The sequence below is a fragment of the Melospiza melodia genome, chromosome 3 (genome assembly GCF_035770615.1).
Source record: "Melospiza melodia melodia isolate bMelMel2 chromosome 3, bMelMel2.pri, whole genome shotgun sequence".
In the NCBI taxonomy this organism is placed as follows: domain Eukaryota; kingdom Metazoa; phylum Chordata; class Aves; order Passeriformes; family Passerellidae; genus Melospiza; species Melospiza melodia.
In genome coordinates this window covers 12,353,298-12,373,364 of record NC_086196.1, presented here as the reverse complement: position 1 = coordinate 12,373,364, position 20,067 = coordinate 12,353,298, and the positions used below count along the sequence as shown (strand labels likewise).

Genomic DNA, 20,067 nt, shown 5'->3' with positions numbered 1-20,067 from the left:
GCTTTCCATTTGAGTGAGATCTCTGAGGACAAGGATATAGATCATAAAACAAAAATAATCTTTTTTGTTGTAGCTGACAAGGGGAGACAGGCCTGAATGGAACTGAAAATTGAGCTCACTGTGAAGCAGGAACAGAAACAGCTAGTGTCTTATAAGACCTATAGTTTCCTAGATATAAACAGGCTTTTGATGTCTGAAGATGAATTTAAATGTGTTTTGTTTTAACAAAAAATCCCCAAACAAACAACAAAACTCTTAACAAAACAAACCCTCAAACAGCAAGCAGGCAAAGTAGGAGGTTTAGTTTGAGCCTTTTAATGAAATTCCTCCACCTGATTTTTGGGTGTCCTGAGTAACTAGAGCAGAGAACAGTATGGTAGACACAGCTTATTAGTGCTAATACTAAGTTTAATGTAAGTTGATGCTTCCTGGATTTTTTCCATACTTTATGAGATAGTAAATGCACAAAGGCCTAAATATGAGCGTTGTCTCACTTGTAAAGAACCAGAGCAGCGCCTATGTCTGCCTCTGTTAAATCTTTGAAGTTGGGCATATTTCACTTTTGCTGACTTCTGCTGGCTTCTCAGCTGTGCTTTTCTGTAGCATGATTATAATAATAGGAATTTATAATTGATGTGTGGGCTAAAACTTGGCACAGAAACTGTCAAGAAGATAGGGAAAAAAGACAGTAAAGCTTTGTGTTAGAGGGATGTTGACAGAGAGCTCTAGCAATAGCTGTTGCCATGCTATTTGCATTTGTTCAATCTCCAGACTGGAGTTCTGCCTTAGATTACAAAGGAGGTTTAGTTTTCTGTCTTCCCAGTGGCAGGCTTAGGGCTTGGGATGATGGTTCACATTGATTTCACAGGGAAAGAGCTGCATGGTTTCCACTTTGATTCAAAAATACCAAAACCAAAACAGCCTCCTTAAAACTCTTCTCCAAATGAAACACAGTGAAGGCCAGGAGGGATGCCTGGGCAACTCTCCTGTCTCTGGCTCCCACATTGGCCATGCTTAGACACGGACTGGGGCAGGTCATGGCAGCTCTTGGTCCTTCCCGTGCCCACACAGCAGCTGCAGTGACAGTTCCTCTCCAGAGCTGCCCAGTCTCCTTGTGGTTATCTTTATTTCTGTGTGAGTTTAATTTGTGGTTGTCACCTTGTGAGCGTGACTCCATCTGCTGGGGAGGGCACCGTGGGAGGTGTGCAGCGAGCAGAGCCGGTTTGGGATCCTCAGCACAGGCAGGTGTGCCCCACATAAATGATGTTGGAAATCCATCCCTGTTGGGCCACAATTGTAGGTGTCTTTCCTAGAAATCATGCAGTAGTGGAGTTTATTCAGCACTCCTAATGTCATCGTCCATTTAGAAGAAATAATTCTAATGGCAAGATCTGTTAAACAAGAGATTGACTAATTGGAGTAGCTGGTGTTTGTTTGGATTGGGTTTTTGTTTAACTTTTTATGTCTTCCAGCTACATAGAAGGAAATTTTCATATTTAAGCATCTGCATTGCCTTGAAAACAAGTTTGAATTGGTATTCTAGGACAGTATTTTGCCTTTAACAGTGATTCAATGTTCAAATCTAGTCCTTGAACTTAACTTTGAAAGGGACCACAATTTTATTTACCTTAATTTCTCTAGAAAACCAGAAGAATGTTCATAGACAATTCCCTATCATCTTGGTGTATTTTAGTATTTGGTGGCTTAGAAGTAGCTGGGATCTTCTGTCCTTTACTGGTCAGACTAATTTTTTCCAACATTGTTTTTTTCATGTTCAAAAAAGGAGGCTGACCTGGTTACAACACATGAACTTGGACACAACTTTGGAGCAGAGCATGATCCTGACAGTCTGCCAGAGTGTGCCCCCACTGAAGACCAGGGTGGGAAATATGTCATGTATCCTATTGCTGTCAGTGGGGATCATGAAAACAACAAGGTATGGTTATTTAGTTTTGCATCAACACAAAAATTTCTGCTATGGTCAGTGACCCTTTGCATGGCAAATCTATTTAGTTAATGATTCCTGTAGTTTGAAACCACCAGAATGTAATGGATTAGCCATAAGAAAACATTTGCATGCAGTTGGGTTCTCTGTAAGATAAGCTCATCTTTGTAATCTGGGTTTCACTGGAGTTCATAGCATGTCAAGGTCCATTTTAATTAGTTGTTTGTAATTAGCTGTGGCCATATGCTGCTACAAGCAGTCCCAGCAAGGGTCAAATCCAGCACCTTCAGTCCCACACAGCCTTGGGGTGCTCCATGGCTGCTGTTGGAGAGGGGCTGCCAGGTGCCACAGCCGCGGTGGAAGCTTGCCCTGGCACTGTGGGCTTGGCATTGTGCCTGTTGTACAGATGAAACCCAGATGAGCAGGGGATGCTTGGCCTGCAGTGTGCCCTGTGCCTGTGCCCAGCCCCTCTGGCCAGAGGCAGCACAGTCTGTGCCTCCTGTGCAGCCTCACATCCCGTCCTGGGGCCGAAGCCGTGGGGGAGCTGGAGCTGGCTCTGGGCCAGGCTGCGTGGGGCAGCCCCTGCAGTGTGCAGCAGTGTCTGTTACTGACCCAGCTTAAAGTTCTTCCAGGGTATCAAACTGGCAGTACAAAGGGAAGGACTGCCTTCTGGAATGCCAGGGCTCAGAGATATGGGGAGGCTGTGGCTGTCTTGGATGCCAGTTGTTGACAGAAAGGTACACTCAGTGCTGCTTTTTTCCTCTGTGACTCTCTAGATGTTCTCAAGCTGCAGCAAAAAATCCATCCATAGGACCATAGAGGTCAAGGCCCAGGAGTGCTTCAAAGAGCGCAACAACAAAGTGTGTGGGAACTCCAGAGTGGATGAAGGTGAGGAATGTGACCCTGGCCTCCTGTACCAGCTGGCTGATCCCTGCTGCTCTGCAGACTGCAAACTGAAAGAGGGTGCCAAGTGCAGGTAAGGGGAAATGAGCTGCAGCTTCTCTTTACGCAGGAGAGAATGCTGGGTTGGGCTAAAAACTCCTAAAGCCACCTGCAGTGTCACAGGCCCCTTTCCTGGCTCTAAGGCTGAATGAGTGAGCTCACAACAGTGAAAGATTTCATGAAAGGCTTCTGTGTGCATACAGTAATTTTTATAGCATTCTGTTTGTTTTCCCGAGAAATGTCAAGAGCCACAATCTTGCAAATTATTATTGTGCTGTCATTGTTATTACTACCATTATTATTAAGCAAACTTAGGCAATCAAAAAGCATTAAAAAATTTCCTGTGCACACTTTCTGTGCAAATACAAGTTTTGTTTGTGTTGGAAGGAGGCTTTTTGCACTGGTACATGCTGGTAATTCCAGAGTGCTGCAAAATGTGTTTGAGCAGACAACACAGTGACTGCACTAAGTGACTCCTCTTTCTGTTTTTGCTTTTTGAGATGTTCATGGCCTTGTTGCAATGCAATGTCCAATCTTTTTTTTTTCATAGTTCAGCTCTACACCATGTAACATTAGAGAGCTTGTGCAATTCCTGTTGTTTAGCAAGAAAATCCACGCATTTTAATGAGTGTTTTTGTACTAAGGGCCTTCATGTATTAGGTGAGAAAATGAAAGTAAAGACAATGCAGAATAGAAAGTAGGAAACCTTCAGGACAGACACAAGGGGGAGAAATGTTTGGGGAAGGAAAGGGTGAAACATCTTGTCCTAAGTTGCACAGCAGGTTACCAGAGGTTGATCCAAGTGCCTTGAATAAATACAAGGGTCCCTCTGTTGCCTCTCAATGTATTGTACTTTATATGTGATTTGGGCTTCAGTGCATGAAGAGTGACTATGTATGTAGAAAGGTGATTGTAGGAGGGGGGCAGAGAGGACAAAGGTTGAATCAATGAGTCAGTCTCCAAGAAGTAGCTTTTTATTTCCTAAACATAATTTTTCTCTGGCTCTGTCACATTTGTACTTATTTTTTAAAAACTGGTTAATATTTATTTCTTTCATTTTGATCTTTCCCCAGTGACCGAAACAGTCCTTGCTGTAAAGGCTGCCAGTTTGAAAGTGCACAAAAGAAATGCCAGGAAGCCATAAATGCCACTTGCAAAGGAGAGTCTTTTTGCACTGGTAGGATGTGGTTCTGTCCCCTGTATGTCAGCTAGCCAAGTGCTTCAGGCTCAGTGTCCTGTTCTACCCACTTTCAGTCTAGTGCCCTTTAGTCATCCGGTACGTGCAATTTTAGAGACCAGCTAAGCATCACAGTATGCTCCTATAATGAGTTTCATTGTAGTTCAAGAGTCACTTTGTGATTTATTGCCCAGAAGAACATAAAAAACGTTGTTTATAAATTTTTTTTTTTGTTTCTTTCCCTTAAAAGAAAGGAAAAAAAAAAAAGCAAAACAGAGTGTGTCCCTGGGGGGAAACAAGAATGAATTTTGCATAGAAAAGGTGGAATTACTGCAGCTTTTCTTCACTTCCCCACTTGTTTTACTTCCTCCTCATAGCTTTTCTTGGAGGCAGGGAGTCAAGTCAGCGTGTGCTTTGCCGAGGGGGGCTCCAGGGTCTGCACCTACTGCTTGGTTGCCAGTGCCACAATGCCCGAGCTGTTGAAAGCCTCCAGAGCTTCTGCTGCCTCTCAGAGTAGCTGGCAGGCAGCCTGCAGCTGAAAGCCAAGAACAAGCTATTATTGGGCTTTTCCTGGGATAAGTCTGTATTTCCAGTATTTTCCTTCTTTCTTCTGCACACTCAGGTTCTCTGCCCTTTGCTCTAACACAGCCCTCCCACTGTGCTGACTTCCATCTGCAGGGAACAGCAGCGAGTGTCCCCCGCCGGGGAACGCCCCGGATGACACCGTGTGCGTGGACATGGGCAAGTGCAAGGACGGGGAGTGCGTCCCCTTCTGCGAGAGGGAGCGGAACCTGCGCTCGTGTGCCTGCAACGGTGCGTGACCCTGACATGGACTGGGGCTGAAGTTGGTGTTTCAGCCCTGCTCCTTGGAGAGTGCTGGCTTCGCTCTGGGCTGAGTTTGTGCTTTCTGGAAAAGTTTAAACTGTTGGGTTTTGTCAGCTGTTCTCAGTTTAAAAAGGGAATGTGAATGTCCTCTGTCTTGTGGTGGTTGGGTTGAAGACAATTAAGATGAGACTTAGGCTCTGGCACTCCAGCTAAAGGAGAGGACACTCTCCTGCCTTCCAGCCCTACCACAGATGGACAAGAAGGGATTGTAAGGAGATTCCAACCAACCTCTGGATCCAGCATCTGACAGAGGAGTGGTGGCCTCCAGCAAGGGGTTAAAGAAAGATTTCAGAGAGATTAAAGTGTCTTGAGAATATAGAATGCCCAACTTAATTCCCCTGCTAACTTGCCTGCTATACACTTCTGTCAGTGACTTTTCTTGCTCCTTTGATGTCCATTTTATCCCCTAAATGTGGGCAAGCAGCTTGGGAGTAGGATGAAAACTTCACAGGGGTAACACAAGGAACTGTTGTGAGCTCCACCATTTGAGATGGAGGGTATAGCTGAGGAGACAGGTACCTAGAGGACTCAGAGCCCAAGAAATATTTAAATCTATCTTTTTGGATGTGCTTAGAACCTCTTCATTGGCCTGTGGATTTGTGCAGTTTTGGGGTATCAAAAGATACTATTGGAGAACTTGGTCACACTGTACCCTTTAATATGTTTGCACAGTGCATGTGATTGAGTTTTAGGCTTGATTGTCAGAGTGCCCAAAATTGGGCGGCTTGGCCCTGCTTTCCCTGTGGGGCAGCTGGTCAGGACTGTGCTCAGCCAGGAGACACACGGGGGGTGTGGGTTGCAGGTGACTCTCTGTGCTCCCAAGGCATGAGCTTGCTGCTCCCTTTCAGAGACAGACAACTCCTGCAAGGTGTGCTGCCGGGACGAGCACGACAGATGCACGCCGTACGTGGATGCCAACGAGCAGTTCCTGTTCCTGCGCAAGGGCAAGCCCTGCACCGTGGGCTTCTGTGACACAAATGTAAGTGTGCCCAGCTCCGCCTGCTCGGCTCCGAGTCCTTGGGGAGGAGAAGCCAGAGCTTGAGCAGGGTAATGGGTTTTAAGTACCTCTTCACAGGGTAAATACTAAAGGGTGTTGGAGGCTGTGGGTGTTCTGCAGACACCCATGCGAGGGAAAGCTGTTACCTTCTGGAGCTGCTCATCGTCCCCTCTGCTGCTCCCCACAGCCCAGCCAGGGACCCTGCTCAGCTCAGCAGCCTGGCAGCCTGCACAAAGGAGGGGACCGAGTGCTGCCCAAGCTCGATTGGGTTTGCAGCACTTGTCTTTTCCCATTGTTCCCGTTAGCTCAATCAGTTTTTATTCCAGTAATTCAGGTCAGGGAGCAATCACACGGAAATCCAGCCAGCAGTATCTAAAAGGGGCAGTGAGCCTGTGGCGGGGACGCTGGTGGGTTGTTGGCATTCTGTGGCCTTTTCCATGGTTCAGCTGTACAGATAGCTGCAGACCCCAGTGACACCCCCTGGGTGTCAGCAGAAGTGAATTTGGGAGGGCATGCCCCAGTCCTTCTGCTGGCAGAACTTGGAAGATCAAGGTTCTGCTGTGTTAAACCAGCACAGCCAAATCTGGGAGTGAGTTTGTCTGTAACCTTGGGCTCCTGAGAGCTGCAGCCTTCTTTTTGGATAATGGGAACTGAGGCTTCCAGTGTTTAAATCTCTACTGAAACATCAGTTTTATGTCCCCTAACATGGGCCAAAGGTGGAGGGAATTTTGTACATTTTGAACAAAAATGATCTGATTCAGGCCACAATTCAAGTGAAACTGGCTTGATAAAAATAAAGGCAGTAAAAATGGATTGCTGCTATTTGGCATGAGTGTAATTCTGTATTCAGAATGTAGATTAAGCCATGCTGTGTCTGAAGTTCTCATTTCATTACTGTCATTGTCCCTCTCTCTCCAAGAAGGCAGTACCTAATACTTGGGTGGTAGAAAATGATTTTGTTACTTTTGTAGGGCAAATGCGAGAAGCAAGTCCAGGATGTGATTGAGCGGTTTTGGGATTTCATAGACCAACTCAGCATCAATACTTTTGGTAAGATAAATAACCGTGTCCTTTGGGGATTTTTGAGTTCATGACATGAACCTCTAAAGCCTCAGGGGGAGTTAGCTGGCTGGATTTATTCACCATGTGCAAGGGTAGCTGTGCTTGTGATATATCAAAGTATATTTTTGCCTGAAGTTTGAGACTACTGATCTCACCTTTTAAAGCTGAAAGGATGGGAGATTGTTTTGCATTTTTGTACTCCATTTTTTTCTAGGCATCTTCTGAGCTTGTGAAAGAGATGATAGCTTCTTGTCTGAACACCAGGAACTAGGTCAATTAGAGAAAAGCAAATAACAATCAGTCTCTTTAGAGGTCAGCTAGATTCAGCAGGGTATAAAGTGGGCCTCTCAGTGGGATTTAAATGTCAACAGAAAGGGAGGGGAACACCTTTAAGAAAGCCAGAGGTCACACACCTCAAGCTGTGCCTGTGCTGAGTCACTCCCTGTGACTGAGTGGGCCTCCTTGGTCTTCATCCCAAGTGTGCAACCCAAGCAGGTGTCACCTCAGCCCCGGTGTCACCCCCAGTGTCTCACTGTGTTACTGGCACCAGACAAAACCCTGGTTAAGCTGGTGCTGTTAACTGTGTGTGCTCATGGCACCACTGTGCCTGCACAGTGCAATTACCTGAGCTGCAGCTTTCAATCCCAAGTTTTAGGGACAAAAAATTGTTTCTTAGGTAACTGATAAAGCTATTTAGCCTGCTTGGATGGAGGCAGTTTTTGAATTTTTGGCATCCAAATATTTTGTTGGTGGAGGCAGGTAGAGATCACGTGGCTGTTACATCAGAATGTGGTGATGGACTTGCAGTGTGTTTTGTGTGAGAGGGGCAGCCTGGCTGGCTCAGTATAGGCTGTTCCAAAACAACCCATATTCAATGTTACAGCCTCACAGCGTTTCTCTTCAGAGAACAGAGTAAAACCTGTTACTGGTAACATACTGGATACAATTTTTAAAAATTGTGTAATTTTAGCTTTGCCTACCTCAAAGTAGGCAGCCTGTGCTTCTCTAAGCAATGCTGAGGCTTCAGTTGCCTGAGCAGTGGCTGCAGAAGGGGGGATAGATGTGTGTGTTCAAAGAGTATTTGGTGGGTGACTGACAGATTTGAACTTGGTTCCCCAGGGAAGTTCCTAGCAGATAATATAGTGGGCTCTGTGCTTGTCTTCTCCTTACTGTTCTGGATTCCTCTCAGCATCCTTGTGCACTGTGTGGTGAGTAAGCTGTCTTTGAGATAACTGCTCTGTTGGGTTTTGCTGTGAGAACACCCTTCATATGTGAAGTGGCAGATGGCTGTGGGAGAAGTGATGGGAAGTTTTTAGCAAACCCTGGGGGAAATCCAGCATATGTAAGGCTTTTACTGCTCCTTCAGTAGGCAAAACTATTGCTAAACTCTGCCAGGCCTGGCAGACCCAGTGCTCCCATGACTATTCCCTGGAGCCTTTCCCATTCTTTCCCAGGCAGATTTTCTTTCTCTGCCTTCTGAGTTCCACCCAAGTATAATTTTAGTATTTTTATCATTAAAAACAAAGTCTTCTAAAGCCCTGTGAAGAAAAGACACCCACATTTTGAGAGAAAACCCAGAGTGGGAAGTGATCTTAGTTGATTTTGGGTGGATGGATAAAGAGAGTCAGTGAGCCATGGCCACAGGGAGTGTGCACATGAGGTGTGCTGCCAACATCAGTGTGGGGCAGAGCAAAGGGGTGCTGTGCCCACAAGCACTCCTGGGATGAATGGGAAGGCATGGGAAGCAGGGGACCCCATGCTGAGTCCTTGCAGGAAAAAGGTGTCCTTGCCATAGGGAAATTAACTTTCTTATTTTGTTGTGTGTTTTTCAATAGGACAAGAAATTGGACAAGCAGTATGAGGAGAACACAAAGTCCCTGTTTTGCCCCAGTGTAAGTTGCTGTCTGTGTCTGAATTGGCAGAATGCTGTCCCATGTATATTGGAAAACCTGAACCTTGGGTGTCTGCAGAATATTTTTCAAAAGAGTAGTGAGAGAGAGCCCCATGCTGCAGAGGGGTGAATCCATGAGAGGGGAAGCTGGTTTCTGAACAAGCCTCTGTTCACTCTTACCAAGCACTGCAGCATGGCAAGGTCTGCTCCTTCCTTCCTGCAAGAGCTGAGCCTTGTTGGCAGAGCCCCTGTGGTGCAGCAGAGAGGGCAGGAAGCCACTCTGCTCTGCAGAGCATGGCTTCACCTGTGTCCAGCATCCCCCTGGGCAGCACCAGCCACAGGCTGCTAGCTCCCAGCCAAGTGGAGTCACTGAAGCATGAGGCTCAAAAATCTCTGCAAAATGCAGTGTCTTTGCTGCAGAATGGCTGTTTGCAGGAGGTGGCTTCTAGCAGCCAGATGTGCTACAGCTTTCCAGTTGCTCAAGGGTCACATCAGCAGCACTTCTCAGCTTGCAGATAATGAGCTGGGAGAGGGGAAGAGCAAAATAGTGCCAAGATAAATTTTAATTATAGTCCAGCACGAGGCACCTTGTGGCATAGAGGTTTGGGTATCCTTTCCTGTGCTTTGACAATCCAGTTCCTATTAAGAACTAAAATATTCAGTTAAGGAAAAGTTGTTCTGTTAGGGGAGGAGAAAAAAAGCCTCGTGGAGCTCTTCCTTGTGCAACCATTGGAAGAAGCATACTGAAGTCAGAGACTACTGAGGCAGAGTGCCTCTGTCATCTGTGACAGAACTGAGTGCCCCATAGCTGTGACATGAGAAAAGTTATCTTAGTGCTTCTTACCTGCATTCAATTGAGAAAATCCCAGAGGCAGGAGAGAGAGCACAGGAATAGCCAATGGCCTCCTTGTACCAGCAACAGTTTAATAAACAGATTTTATGTCTTTTGAATCTGTGAGGATGGAGAGTTGGGAAATGGTAGCAGGTAAATATCTCCTTCCCAGTATTAGCATTTGCTGAGGTCCTTGGGGAATTTTTATGCTTAGAGATATCTGGATATTTTCCAAACCATGCTGAAATAGTTGCAGACATCAATGGACTTGAACTTAATCTGGGTTGAGTTATGATGACACTGATCCCTGCAGTGTTTGACTCTATGTTCAGTGCAGTTCTTGTACATGAAACCATGAACTCTCCAAGTTGGAGGACTGGAATGAGCTGTACCTTGGACTGTTTCCCTACACTGAGCTCTGTGCCATGTGGTTTGACCCTGCATTTCCAGTGCTAGGCTTTGCCAAAGCAGTTTGGGGCCACAAGGAAGGGCCGACTCATCAGCTCTTCCCAGTGAGGCTGTCACCTGTGGTGCTTTGCACAGAGGAGGAGGAAGCAGAGACAGAAAAGCGTTTCTGCCTTTAGGGAGTGGCCCAGAGGACACGGCAGCCTTTAGGCCGTTCTCACAGGAGTGCAGCCGCTCCTCAGAACTGAAAAACGCTGCAGAAACCCAACCCCGGGCCGGCTGCCGGCTGCTTTGCCGGTGACGCGGCCTCTCGTGTCTTGCAGAACGTGGAGATGCTCAGCAGCCTGGACTCGGCCTCCGTGCGCATCATCAAGCCGTTCCCCGTGGCGCCGGCCGCCAGCCGCCACCAGCCGCTGCAGCCGCTGGCGCCCGCGCCCGCCGCGCCCGCGCCACCCAAGCAGGAGCACCAGCGCATGGACACCATCCAGGAGGACCCCAGCACCGACTCGCACGTCGACGAGGACGCCTTCGAGAAGGACCCCTTCCCAAACAGCAGCTCCGCCGCCAAATCCTTCGAGGACTTGACAGAGCACCCCGTCATCAGGAGTGAGAAAGCCTCGTCCTTCAAACTGCAGCGCCAGAACCGCGTGGACAGCAAAGAAACGGAGTGCTAGTGTCCTCCGTCTGCAAAACAAGGATCTGAAACCATTTCATTTCTACAAATATAAATATATGTATATATATTTTTGTGAGGGAGTGGGAGAATAAGGAAGCGACCTACTGCAGATGCTGGTCATGTGTATGACCTTCCTTAAACTACATTTATTAGAGCATTATATCTTTTAAAAAGGAAAATCCAAACTAGAACTGGCTTGTTTTTGAAGCTTTTTGGATTTGTTTTTCTACTTCCTTGACCTTTAACATTTCCTTCGACCTGTGGTGCAAAACCAAATGTCCTGATGGATATTGGATTGTGTATATCGGCCTTTTTTTATAATTTAATATTTTGTAGTCTGACAGCACTGATAGACAAAATTAAGGGGCTTTTAAAACCAAAATGAACTCTGCAGTATGTCCCATAATAGAGTAGATAATTTAGCAGTTTAAGGTACATGTAACCAAAAGCCTAAGCAAATGCCTTGAGAACAGAAAGAGTAATGAAACAGGTAAAAATACAGTCTTTCAGCATTCAGTAAAATGCATAATCAGAATAAAGAAACTTAAAATGCCCAGCTTCTGTGTAAATCAAAGGATCACAGAGGCTGTTACACTGTACACAGTGCATGAGAAATGCTCCTCTAGCATGAAACTCTTCTGCCTCAGTGGTGAGACTGTCTTGTCTTGGTGGCTTTTGTTGGGAGCTTCCCTCTCTGCACTGAGGTTTGTGTGCCGCAGGTGTCTGTGCGGAGAAAGAAGCGTAAAGGAAGAAATCATTCATGCAGATGCTGTTTACAGCAGTTTTGGTGCAGAAATGTTCCTCCAAATGTTATTTTAAAACAGGCAGCACCATAGTTGAAATTTTCAAATTACTGAGCTGAGTTTTCTGTGGTCTCTGTGGCCTTTGGAAGCTTCTACTGCATGAATGACAGGAAAAAAAATCGCTCCATTGCAGGGGAGGCATTTATTTAAAAACAATTGTGAATTTAATAAAGAAATAAACCTTTGTTAAAACTTGCAGGGTAAGTATAAGGAGGAGGTTTTGTGAATACAGATAGTCACACAGGTAGTAAAACATGATGTAAAAAGCTGATAATTGGATGGTGTCTTCTGTACACCTGGAGATCTGCCAGGTGAGCTCAGACTGGCACATGAGCATTGTTTTAGCCTAGTAGCAGATGGACTGACACAGCAGAGTCACAGAGCAACTGTCCTGGTAGTACAGCAGCACCTTCATTCTGCAGCTGTTTTCCCCCACAATAATCTGTGATAAAACTGACAGAGCTTGGCCAAGGGCAGAACCATTTAACTCTTCCAAGCCAGGACTCAGACACAGGGATGTGGGGCTGTGGTGGGCCCATGTTTTTAAATGTGAGGGAAAGGAACAGGACCTGTGCTGCACAGTTGTGTGAGTGCTGCCTCTCCTCCACCCCCAAAGGATACTTGTTACACTAGTTACTTGAATGTGTGCCTTATGGTATTCCTATCTGACTAGCTGTTATGTTTTATATGCTGGTTTTGAACTTTGTTTGGGGTTGTTTGTTTTTGTTCAGGTTTTCTTTTTTTGATTCAGTGCCAAGTACACATGTGAGGAGTTAATTTAATTCCCAATAAAATAAAAGCTTTTTATATTAAAAAAATCAGTTAAACAAGAGTTGTTTCTATGCAGCCCTTTTATAAAAGATCTCCATTCTCTGGTTGTCAAAGCCTGGGTTAAAAGTCTGGCATGCAGCCAGGCAAGAGCTGGGATTTCTGACTGCTCCTTTCTGAGCTCAGACACTGCAGAAGCCAGACCTGGACTATGAGGGTGCAGACCTGCACTGTGAGGGCTGCCTGCTTCCTGCAGCTGGAATGCCATGTGTCCTGCAGATTGTCATCAGTTCAGATGGTGACAGTAAATGCCTGAGGGATGAGGGTGTGATCAAATGCCTGTCCAGCTACCAAATCTGTGAGCACATATTCTCAGCACAAAGGTCTTTACATCCCAGGTGAAAACCAATGCTTGGCAGGTGCTTGGGAGCATGGAAACAGATATTTGGAGCAGGCCTTGGAAATCACTGAATCCATCCCCCATCCTGAGCTGTAGTCCAGAAACTGAAAGCAGTACTTGCGTGGTTTGTTTGTAACATCTAAGGCAGGAAGAGCCACAGCTTCCCACTAGGAACCCTTTCTGCTGTTCAGCCAGTATTTGCTGTAAGCATTTATTACAGAAAGGATAGTCCAGTTTAATACTCATAAATATTTATATATCAAACTTCTGCTCTGGCCCCAGGCACATGAAAAATACTTATGGTTCAGTTTATAACACTTACATAGTAGCTGACAGGTCTTGGCCAGCTTGTCTTGATTATTTAATGAAGCAAAGGCAGTCTAATGGCACTGACAGTGCAGGACAGCATGAGAGCCTCTCATTACTCTCTCACCCCTCACATATTAAGCACACCTGCTCCATGTCAACTGAACTGTTAATACAGCCCAGAACTATGGAGGGGTTACACCTGCAGTGATACACCATTTGATTTTTAGGCACATTAGATGTATCCTCATTTTTGCTGCTATCTGGCTTGCTACTCAATCATTTCCCAAACAATTTTTTTCCATACTTGTTGAATTTCATTTAGGTTGCAGACAATGGGTTTTTTTTGTTTGTAAAGGCAGTGTTGTAGTTTGTGTTCTCTTGGCCAAAACCTGCATAGTCTGCAGTATTTATGTATCAGATGAGGTAAAATTATTTTAACAACTCACTTAAAAGGTCATCTTAACTTGATGGCAAATGACATAGGATGCAGCTTTGTCAGAAGAGACGCAGACCTCTGGTAGTTTCTCCAAGGTCATATATCAACAGTTTTATACTGCCCAAAAACATGCACTGGTCTGAAACCTGGGCCTTCACAGAAGAGCTGGGTGTAAAGAAGCTGCTGCTGGTGTGCCAGAGTAAGTTAAATTTTAAAAGCCCTGCTCTAAACTACTCTCTATCAATATCAAAGCCACAGTAAAACTTAGGGAACTGCTGCTCCTGCTGTATTACATCCAAATAAATGAATTTGGACTGACACTAATGGCTCTTGGCAAACTCCACCCTACTGCCTCTTACAAGCTCCTCTGTGTTCAAAGCAAGTAGATGGTATTAATCATAGTGCAGTCCCCGAAGCTCAGCAAGGCCAGGAACTGCTCAGGGCAGCCTCTATCCCTTGGCCACAGAACATCTGAGACTCATTTTCCTCTGAGTCCTCCAAGGAAAGAGCTACTCATCCCCACAGCTATCCTGGCAACAGCAGCATGAAGAAAAACCACCTCAGGACACAGCCAAGTGGTCTCACCTTTATTCTCCCACAGCCCAAGAGAAGGGGACAGAGAAGAGCGCTGCTGGGGGCTCCCGGTGCCGCGTTCCCCGAGGACACGGTCTGCAGCACAACGAGCCAGCTCTGCCTGGCGCGGCTGCCCCGCCTCCCCCTGCACGGCTCTCACAGCAGACTGGCCTCGGGGTTCGTGTGGTCCACGTCACGCCAGTAAGGAAGCAGACAAGGAAGGGCAGACAGTTTGTTTTCCAGGCGTGACCAAAGCTGGGCTGCTACAAAGCTGTTGCCTTTCGCTGATAAATGAAGGCCATCAGACAAATAGGAAGAGAAATCCTACAAGAGAGGTTAAAACCAGGTATTAGTGGACTTGCTAGCTGCAAAGTGCCTTTAGTAATTCTTCAAAGCCAGCTGGTAAACTGGTTTTATTTTTCACTGTTTTTGTTAAAATGTTAAGAGAATGTTCTGATGGCCAAAATTGCTGCTATTTATCAGTAAAAGATCATAGGATTAAGTGATGCAATCAAAAGTCAACTGCATCAGGGAGAGCAGAGAAAATGTTCAGGGTCCAAACTAGAATTATCTGCTCACAGGGAAAGTCTGCAGTCTCCCATGGATGAGTTTGGGTATTTGGTCAGAAGCATCAACAACACCCTTGTGCAGCCAGATCTGACCTTGAAATTAGCCCAACACTGCACAGTGGGTTGGACAGGAAACCTCCAGAGGCCCCTTCCAACCTATTCCATGGCTCAAGTTCAAGGAAAAGGCTATTTAGATATGATGTACTCGGGATACGTGCTAACCAAGCACCATGGCCAGGTTACACACAGCTTTATTTCTCATTGCCAACTATGAAGCACTCTGGATTATTTCCTTCCTTCCCTAAAGTGTAATTTGGATGTATTTTGCAGCATTTCAGTGATCATGCAGCACCACCGGTTCCTCTGTGCTAAGTGACGCCTTTCACAACTCGGGACAGTTTCAGGCGTTTCTGATTCCACCGCACCTGGTTCTTCTGCATCAGGCTCCAGAGGTCGAGCACGTCCGTGCCGCACTCCTTGGCCACCCGGACGCAGGCCTGGGCGTACTGCCCCGTGGTGGCGTTGCAGCGGTTCAGCTTGTCACCTGCCAGGCACAAACAGGGACAGCAGGCAGCACCCGCCACCCATGAGCACGATCTCAGTCTGCTGTGGCACACAGCACCTGCACCAGGTGTCAAACCAGCAGCCACTACCAATCACAAACTAAATCCACAGCAATGTAAGCGGCTGGAAGCTACAGCTTGTGTGGTCTTTGTCAGGGCACCCTTTGGCTCTGAGTCACTTGAAAATGTCTCTTGAAGAAATGCATCAGGCTTGAGAGAGAAGCGACAGCAACAAGCAGACAGTATAATTCTGCTGCAAGCTTCAGGTGAAAGCAGTGCTTAGATTTAAACTCTTCATACACCTGCTAAGGCAGGTAAAACAGAGTTAAGTAAATGGAAATGTATTTACAAGTTGCCTTCTGCTTTTTGTCTGACTCCACATGCAGCTGCTCCTTGCAGCAGCCCTCTTGTTACTTTTCACACCTGGATGAATGCTCCTGTGAACATCATCATCCTCCTGCTTCCCATCTCTCCTTTGCTCTGATATCTGACAAAACCAGAAACAGGCAGAAAACTTCTTGATTCTGGAGGGCAGATGGTCTGATATTGCTGCTTACTGTGCCCACAACACTTCATTTGTGGTGCATGGTCTGAGATCAGCCTGTCTTTTGTTCCATCCCTAGACAGTACTCTCTTTTAGACACAAGCTGGCAGATTCAATGCTGTAAATTCAAGTTTCCTCCATCCCTACCCCATAAAAAGGACAGTTTTAAGAGGAAAATGGGTTAACATTACAAGTGCCCCTTGACAGCTGGGAGCCAGATAAGCAGCATTTGAGGTGTGCTCACATGACATCACATCAAAGCCTCCTAATGCAAAATCATACAATAATGTTGTCTAATTTAATGCAGTTTAAACTTAGGGTCATCTTCAAAGTTTTACTACTTTGATTGAAAACATGAGTCAGGATATGCAACACCACTTAAATCATAGAAAACTGTGCCACAAACAGTGCCAGCTCAGTATATCTATGTACTATGTATTTGTACCTGACGTAACTCAGAAGTTTTTTATAAATGTGCAACAACTAGACAAGGTGTCCCAACAGAAAAAATCAGATGGTCTCAGGAAGTAAAATTTGTCACTGCTGGAGTCAATGAGATTGTGGCAATTTCCAGCTCAGTAACATGAATAAGTGGTTCTATTATGTCTCTAATTTTAGAATTAGCTTAAATAACATAATAATTTAACTACCTCCTTCTTCTTTTCCAGGCACTTTTATTAGCATCCTTAGAATATGATATTCTCTGGTATTGTATTTTTTAACTTTAAAATAAACCTGGCTGGAATATTACTGCTTATCCAAACAGATGTGAAATCTGCTGTACCCAGTAAAAACTTTTCTAAGGCCCACAATGCCAACATTTCTTCCATTCTGGAAGCTGCTGGGACACAATGGAATCTGCCTAGGACATGCTGACAAACCCCATATTCTTAGAGGGCAGCCATTTCTGTCAGTTCTATGCATTAACACATCAATCAACACTTTGGAAAAGATGTTTGTAATTACTTGGTAGTTACTCCATGAGCTTATCCAGAAGTTGTTTAGTGAAACAGCATCTCTTTTCCAACAAATCATAAACACGACTGCAATCTGGCACACCCATGAAGGAAACCACCTGACAACCTGGGATCTGTCACTCACACTCCACTGGTAAAATGCAGGAATTCCACCCATCCCCATCACTCCTTTACCTTTGGCAAGACATGCCTTTTCCCAAGCTGATTCCTGAAGAGGTGGGGGTGTTATCAAAATGATCTTGTCTGCAGTAATGTCTACTGACTTCAGGTACTGCACCATGCCCTTCAGGTTGGCGGCGTACTCCTCCAGAGGAACGTGCTGCTTGGGGTTCAGCTCTGCCAGGGGTGAGCACAGGCATCAGTGGGGCTGAGCTCCCTGCAGGCTCCTGCACAGCATTACAGCACTTTCACACAGCATGGCCATGGACACTCACATCCAGGATGCAGTTCCCCCCAGTCACGGATTCGGGAGCTGCGGTAGGAAAATTCTGCTCCTCGATACCCAAAGCAGACAAACCAAGAGTTTAAACACAGCATTTCCAACAGGCAAATAATGCACAGGGAAAAAAAACCCCAACAGCTGGGGTTTTTTAAGATGCTTTTTCCACAACTTTGTATCTTAGTATCAGAAAATATAATCACCTCAAACCTTGCCTGAACCAAAACCCACGATTTCCAATATTCTTGGGTGCAGAGAAAATTCTGGAAAGTCCCATGGACATACAGTCAGTCCTTCAGGCACTGATGGTATCATTTTGATTAGACTCTGCATCCTGCTATGCTCATCTGAAAGAGAATCCAAATGCTCCCTTCCCTCCTTTCCTCAGCCCATCTGCTGAGAACTCATCAGTCTCCTTTAAAGACAGAAGAAACAACTGGATGCCCAACTCCAATTTTAGGCAACTAAGTCTTGAGCACCTGAAATTTATTTTTCTAGTATTAAAACTTGGTGACAGGGAGAGAAATGGAAGGCACTGCATGGCTTAAATACAAATGAAATGACAGAAAACAAACCTCTGTACAAATGGAGACAGAGTAATCAGTTGCTAGAGAAGTAGCAGGAAAAGCCTATTCTGAAATGTTCTGCCTATTCTGCTAAACTGTAAAACTGTTTTAAGAGAACAGGTCACAGGAAAAAAAAAAGACAGAAAGCAAGCTACTCTACCTTTCAAAGCACTGTCATTAGCTCCAAAGAAAATAGTAACTGCAGCAATACTGTCAGCACCAGTACTTTCAGTGATCAGTCTTGGAAGAATCAACTTAGCCCATCTGGTGTTGTACCCCGAGATCCCACGGTTCACAACATCACATTTTCTGAAACAAAGACACAAATCAAAAAAGAACATCTCTGCCCACCAAAACAAAACTTTGGAAGGTTTGACCCATTCTGTCAGGCCATCTGCCTCCATCCCTCTCAGGAAAAACGAGATGTCATGTGAGTTTTCAATGGGATCATGCTTTGAAAGTGCACACACAGGCTGCACATGTACTGTTTACCTGTTACACCATGGAACCAGGACAACAATCTTGACAATCACTAAGGGATTTTTAATTTCCACTCAAGCTTTGAGTGGAAACACCCAATGAATATTTTCACCAGTTCTAGCATGCTGCCCAGAAGGTAGCTCCGCTTCACTAAATAAATAAATGTCAATAAATAAACATGTATTAAGTATTAACCACTGTTGGTTTTCATTTAGAAAAGCTCCATGACTTTCTGCAAGCTAGAACTTACTTCTGAAATGTAAGCTCTTACCTGACCAGTCTCTCAGCAAGGTATGACCCCCAGCCATTTTCCTGGAAGGAGTACTGAAAACAAGGAAAATGTTAGATCCTCACTGGAAGAACTTGTTCCCCAGAGCTTAGCCCCAGCATTGGCACCTTCCCGCCTGAAAAGCTTTTGTGCCTGGCCTCTGGCACTGCTGCTGGAGCATCTCCTCCCTGCCTGCCCTGTCCCTCTGAGATCAAACACTCCTGGTTTTACCCAGGCACACCGCTGGCCTCTGAGGCCACACAGGGCTGGTGTCTCTGGAGGGATGGACCCTGTGGTCCCTTCAAAAACTGACTGCTGTTGGACTGTAGCTTCATCTTGGCCAGTGAGGGTTTGCAGTGTTTGGAATATTTTTCTACTTCATTTCTAAGAGCCTTTCATTCTGAAGAGCATCTCTCAAAAATCCTCCCTCTTCAAAGAGTTCAGTTTAATACTTACCTCTTCCAGAAAGAGAAAAACTAATTCCTTCTCCTTATTCCCACTGCTGCACCATCCTCTCTGCTACAATTATGCAGCGAGTCGGCTTAGACACCCATCTCCCATTAAAGATAAACCTGGTCTCAGGTTAGTTTTTCATCAGAGCAGCTCCGTGACATACCACACAACCCATGCCGCAGAAGGCAGGGACCCAAAATCAACGCCAAAAAGCTGCTGCTGCCTCAGAGATGTTCACCAGGGGCAGTCACCTCAGTGAGGAGCTGTGTCCGGCCTGGGCGAGCCAGACACGGGGAGCAGGGAGCCAGACACGGGGAGCAGGGAGCCAGACACGGGGAGCAGGCAGGGCTGCCCCAGGAGCCGGGAGGGCAGGTACAGGTCCCTGCAGGCGGCACGGGCAGCACGCTGGGCCCCCCGCATGGAAAATGCCCCGGACACCGCAGCATCCCAGCTACCCCTTCACCTTCGCGCCTCTAGAATTTCTGTGAGGCGGCCCCGAATCCCACACTCGACATCAGGCCGAAGGCCCCGGCGCAGCTTCACGGCGGGTCCGGGGCTGTGACCGGGGCCGAGCGCGCTCCCGGCTGGGCAGCCGGACCGTCCCTATCCCGCCGCTGGGCACCGCAGCTCAGACCAACGCCGGCAGGCTGCTGGGCCGCCGGCCCCGGTGCGGGGAGCCGGGCAGGCCTGGGAGCTCCACACGGTAACTGCGGGGCCAGGCGCGGGCGGGCGGGCATTACCTCAGTGATGGAGTCTCCGAAGAGCAGGACGCGGGGCCAGCGCAGGAGCCGCCCGCGGGCGCCCGCCTCTGCCAGCGCCATGGCCGCGGCCGGACATCCGCCGGGAGCGGCGGCCTCGCCGCTTCCTCTGCAGCGGGGAACGGGGCGGACCGGTGGAAGGCCGCGGTTACAAACCGGGTTCAGGTTCCAGCCCCACTCAATCTTTTACGGCCTCTTTAAAAGGCCCAGCGGCGCGGGGGCGCAGGGAGGGCGCGCCCGGGGCAGCCGCGGCCCCACCCCTCACACAGCCCTCACACAGCCCCGTGCTGGCTGCAAGCGCTCCCGGCAGAACGCGCGCAGCTTCATGCTCTTTATCTGCTTCAAGAGA

The 20,067-nt window shown here is 46.7% G+C and overlaps 2 protein-coding genes across 2 annotated transcripts in view; one reads left to right on the top strand and one right to left on the bottom strand.

Annotated features, from left to right (window-relative positions):
• The window catches only part of ADAM17 (ADAM metallopeptidase domain 17), a 34,459-nt gene extending 22,012 nt beyond the window's left edge, over positions 1 to 12,447 (top strand). Inside the window, exons 11-19 of the mRNA XM_063150818.1 lie at positions 1,784 to 1,936; positions 2,722 to 2,921; positions 3,961 to 4,064; positions 4,743 to 4,877; positions 5,798 to 5,928; positions 6,918 to 6,996; positions 8,128 to 8,216; positions 8,844 to 8,900; positions 10,460 to 12,447. Of these exons, the coding sequence (XP_063006888.1) occupies positions 1,784 to 1,936; positions 2,722 to 2,921; positions 3,961 to 4,064; positions 4,743 to 4,877; positions 5,798 to 5,928; positions 6,918 to 6,996; positions 8,128 to 8,216; positions 8,844 to 8,900; positions 10,460 to 10,810 (1,299 nt within the window). The 3' untranslated portion in view covers positions 10,811 to 12,447. The remainder of the gene's footprint in view (positions 1 to 1,783; positions 1,937 to 2,721; positions 2,922 to 3,960; positions 4,065 to 4,742; positions 4,878 to 5,797; positions 5,929 to 6,917; positions 6,997 to 8,127; positions 8,217 to 8,843; positions 8,901 to 10,459) is intronic.
• A 1,653-nt stretch (positions 12,448 to 14,100) lies between these two features.
• IAH1 (isoamyl acetate hydrolyzing esterase 1 (putative)) lies at positions 14,101 to 19,803 on the bottom strand. The gene is made up of 6 exons (XM_063150821.1): positions 19,701 to 19,803; positions 18,511 to 18,563; positions 17,920 to 18,068; positions 16,929 to 17,090; positions 15,096 to 15,214; positions 14,101 to 14,425 (listed from the first exon to the last, which is right to left on the bottom strand). The coding sequence occupies exons 1-6, from the start codon at positions 19,779 to 19,781 to the stop codon at positions 14,258 to 14,260; spliced, it is 732 nt and encodes a 243-aa protein (XP_063006891.1). The 5' UTR covers positions 19,782 to 19,803; the 3' UTR covers positions 14,101 to 14,257.
• Positions 19,804 to 20,067: the final 264 nt, after the last annotated feature.

Coding starts and splice junctions, on each gene's coding strand:
- IAH1 (XM_063150821.1), bottom strand. CDS start 19,781: ATGGCGCTGGCAGAGGCGGGCGCCCGCGGGCGGCTCCTGCGCTGGCCC. Junction 18,069..18,510: donor CTTGCTGAGAGACTGGTCAG/GTAAGAGCTTAC, acceptor TCTTTGTTTCAG/AAAATGTGATGTTGTGAACC. Junction 17,091..17,919: donor TAATGACAGTGCTTTGAAAG/GTAGAGTAGCTT, acceptor CACCCCTGGCAG/AGCTGAACCCCAAGCAGCAC.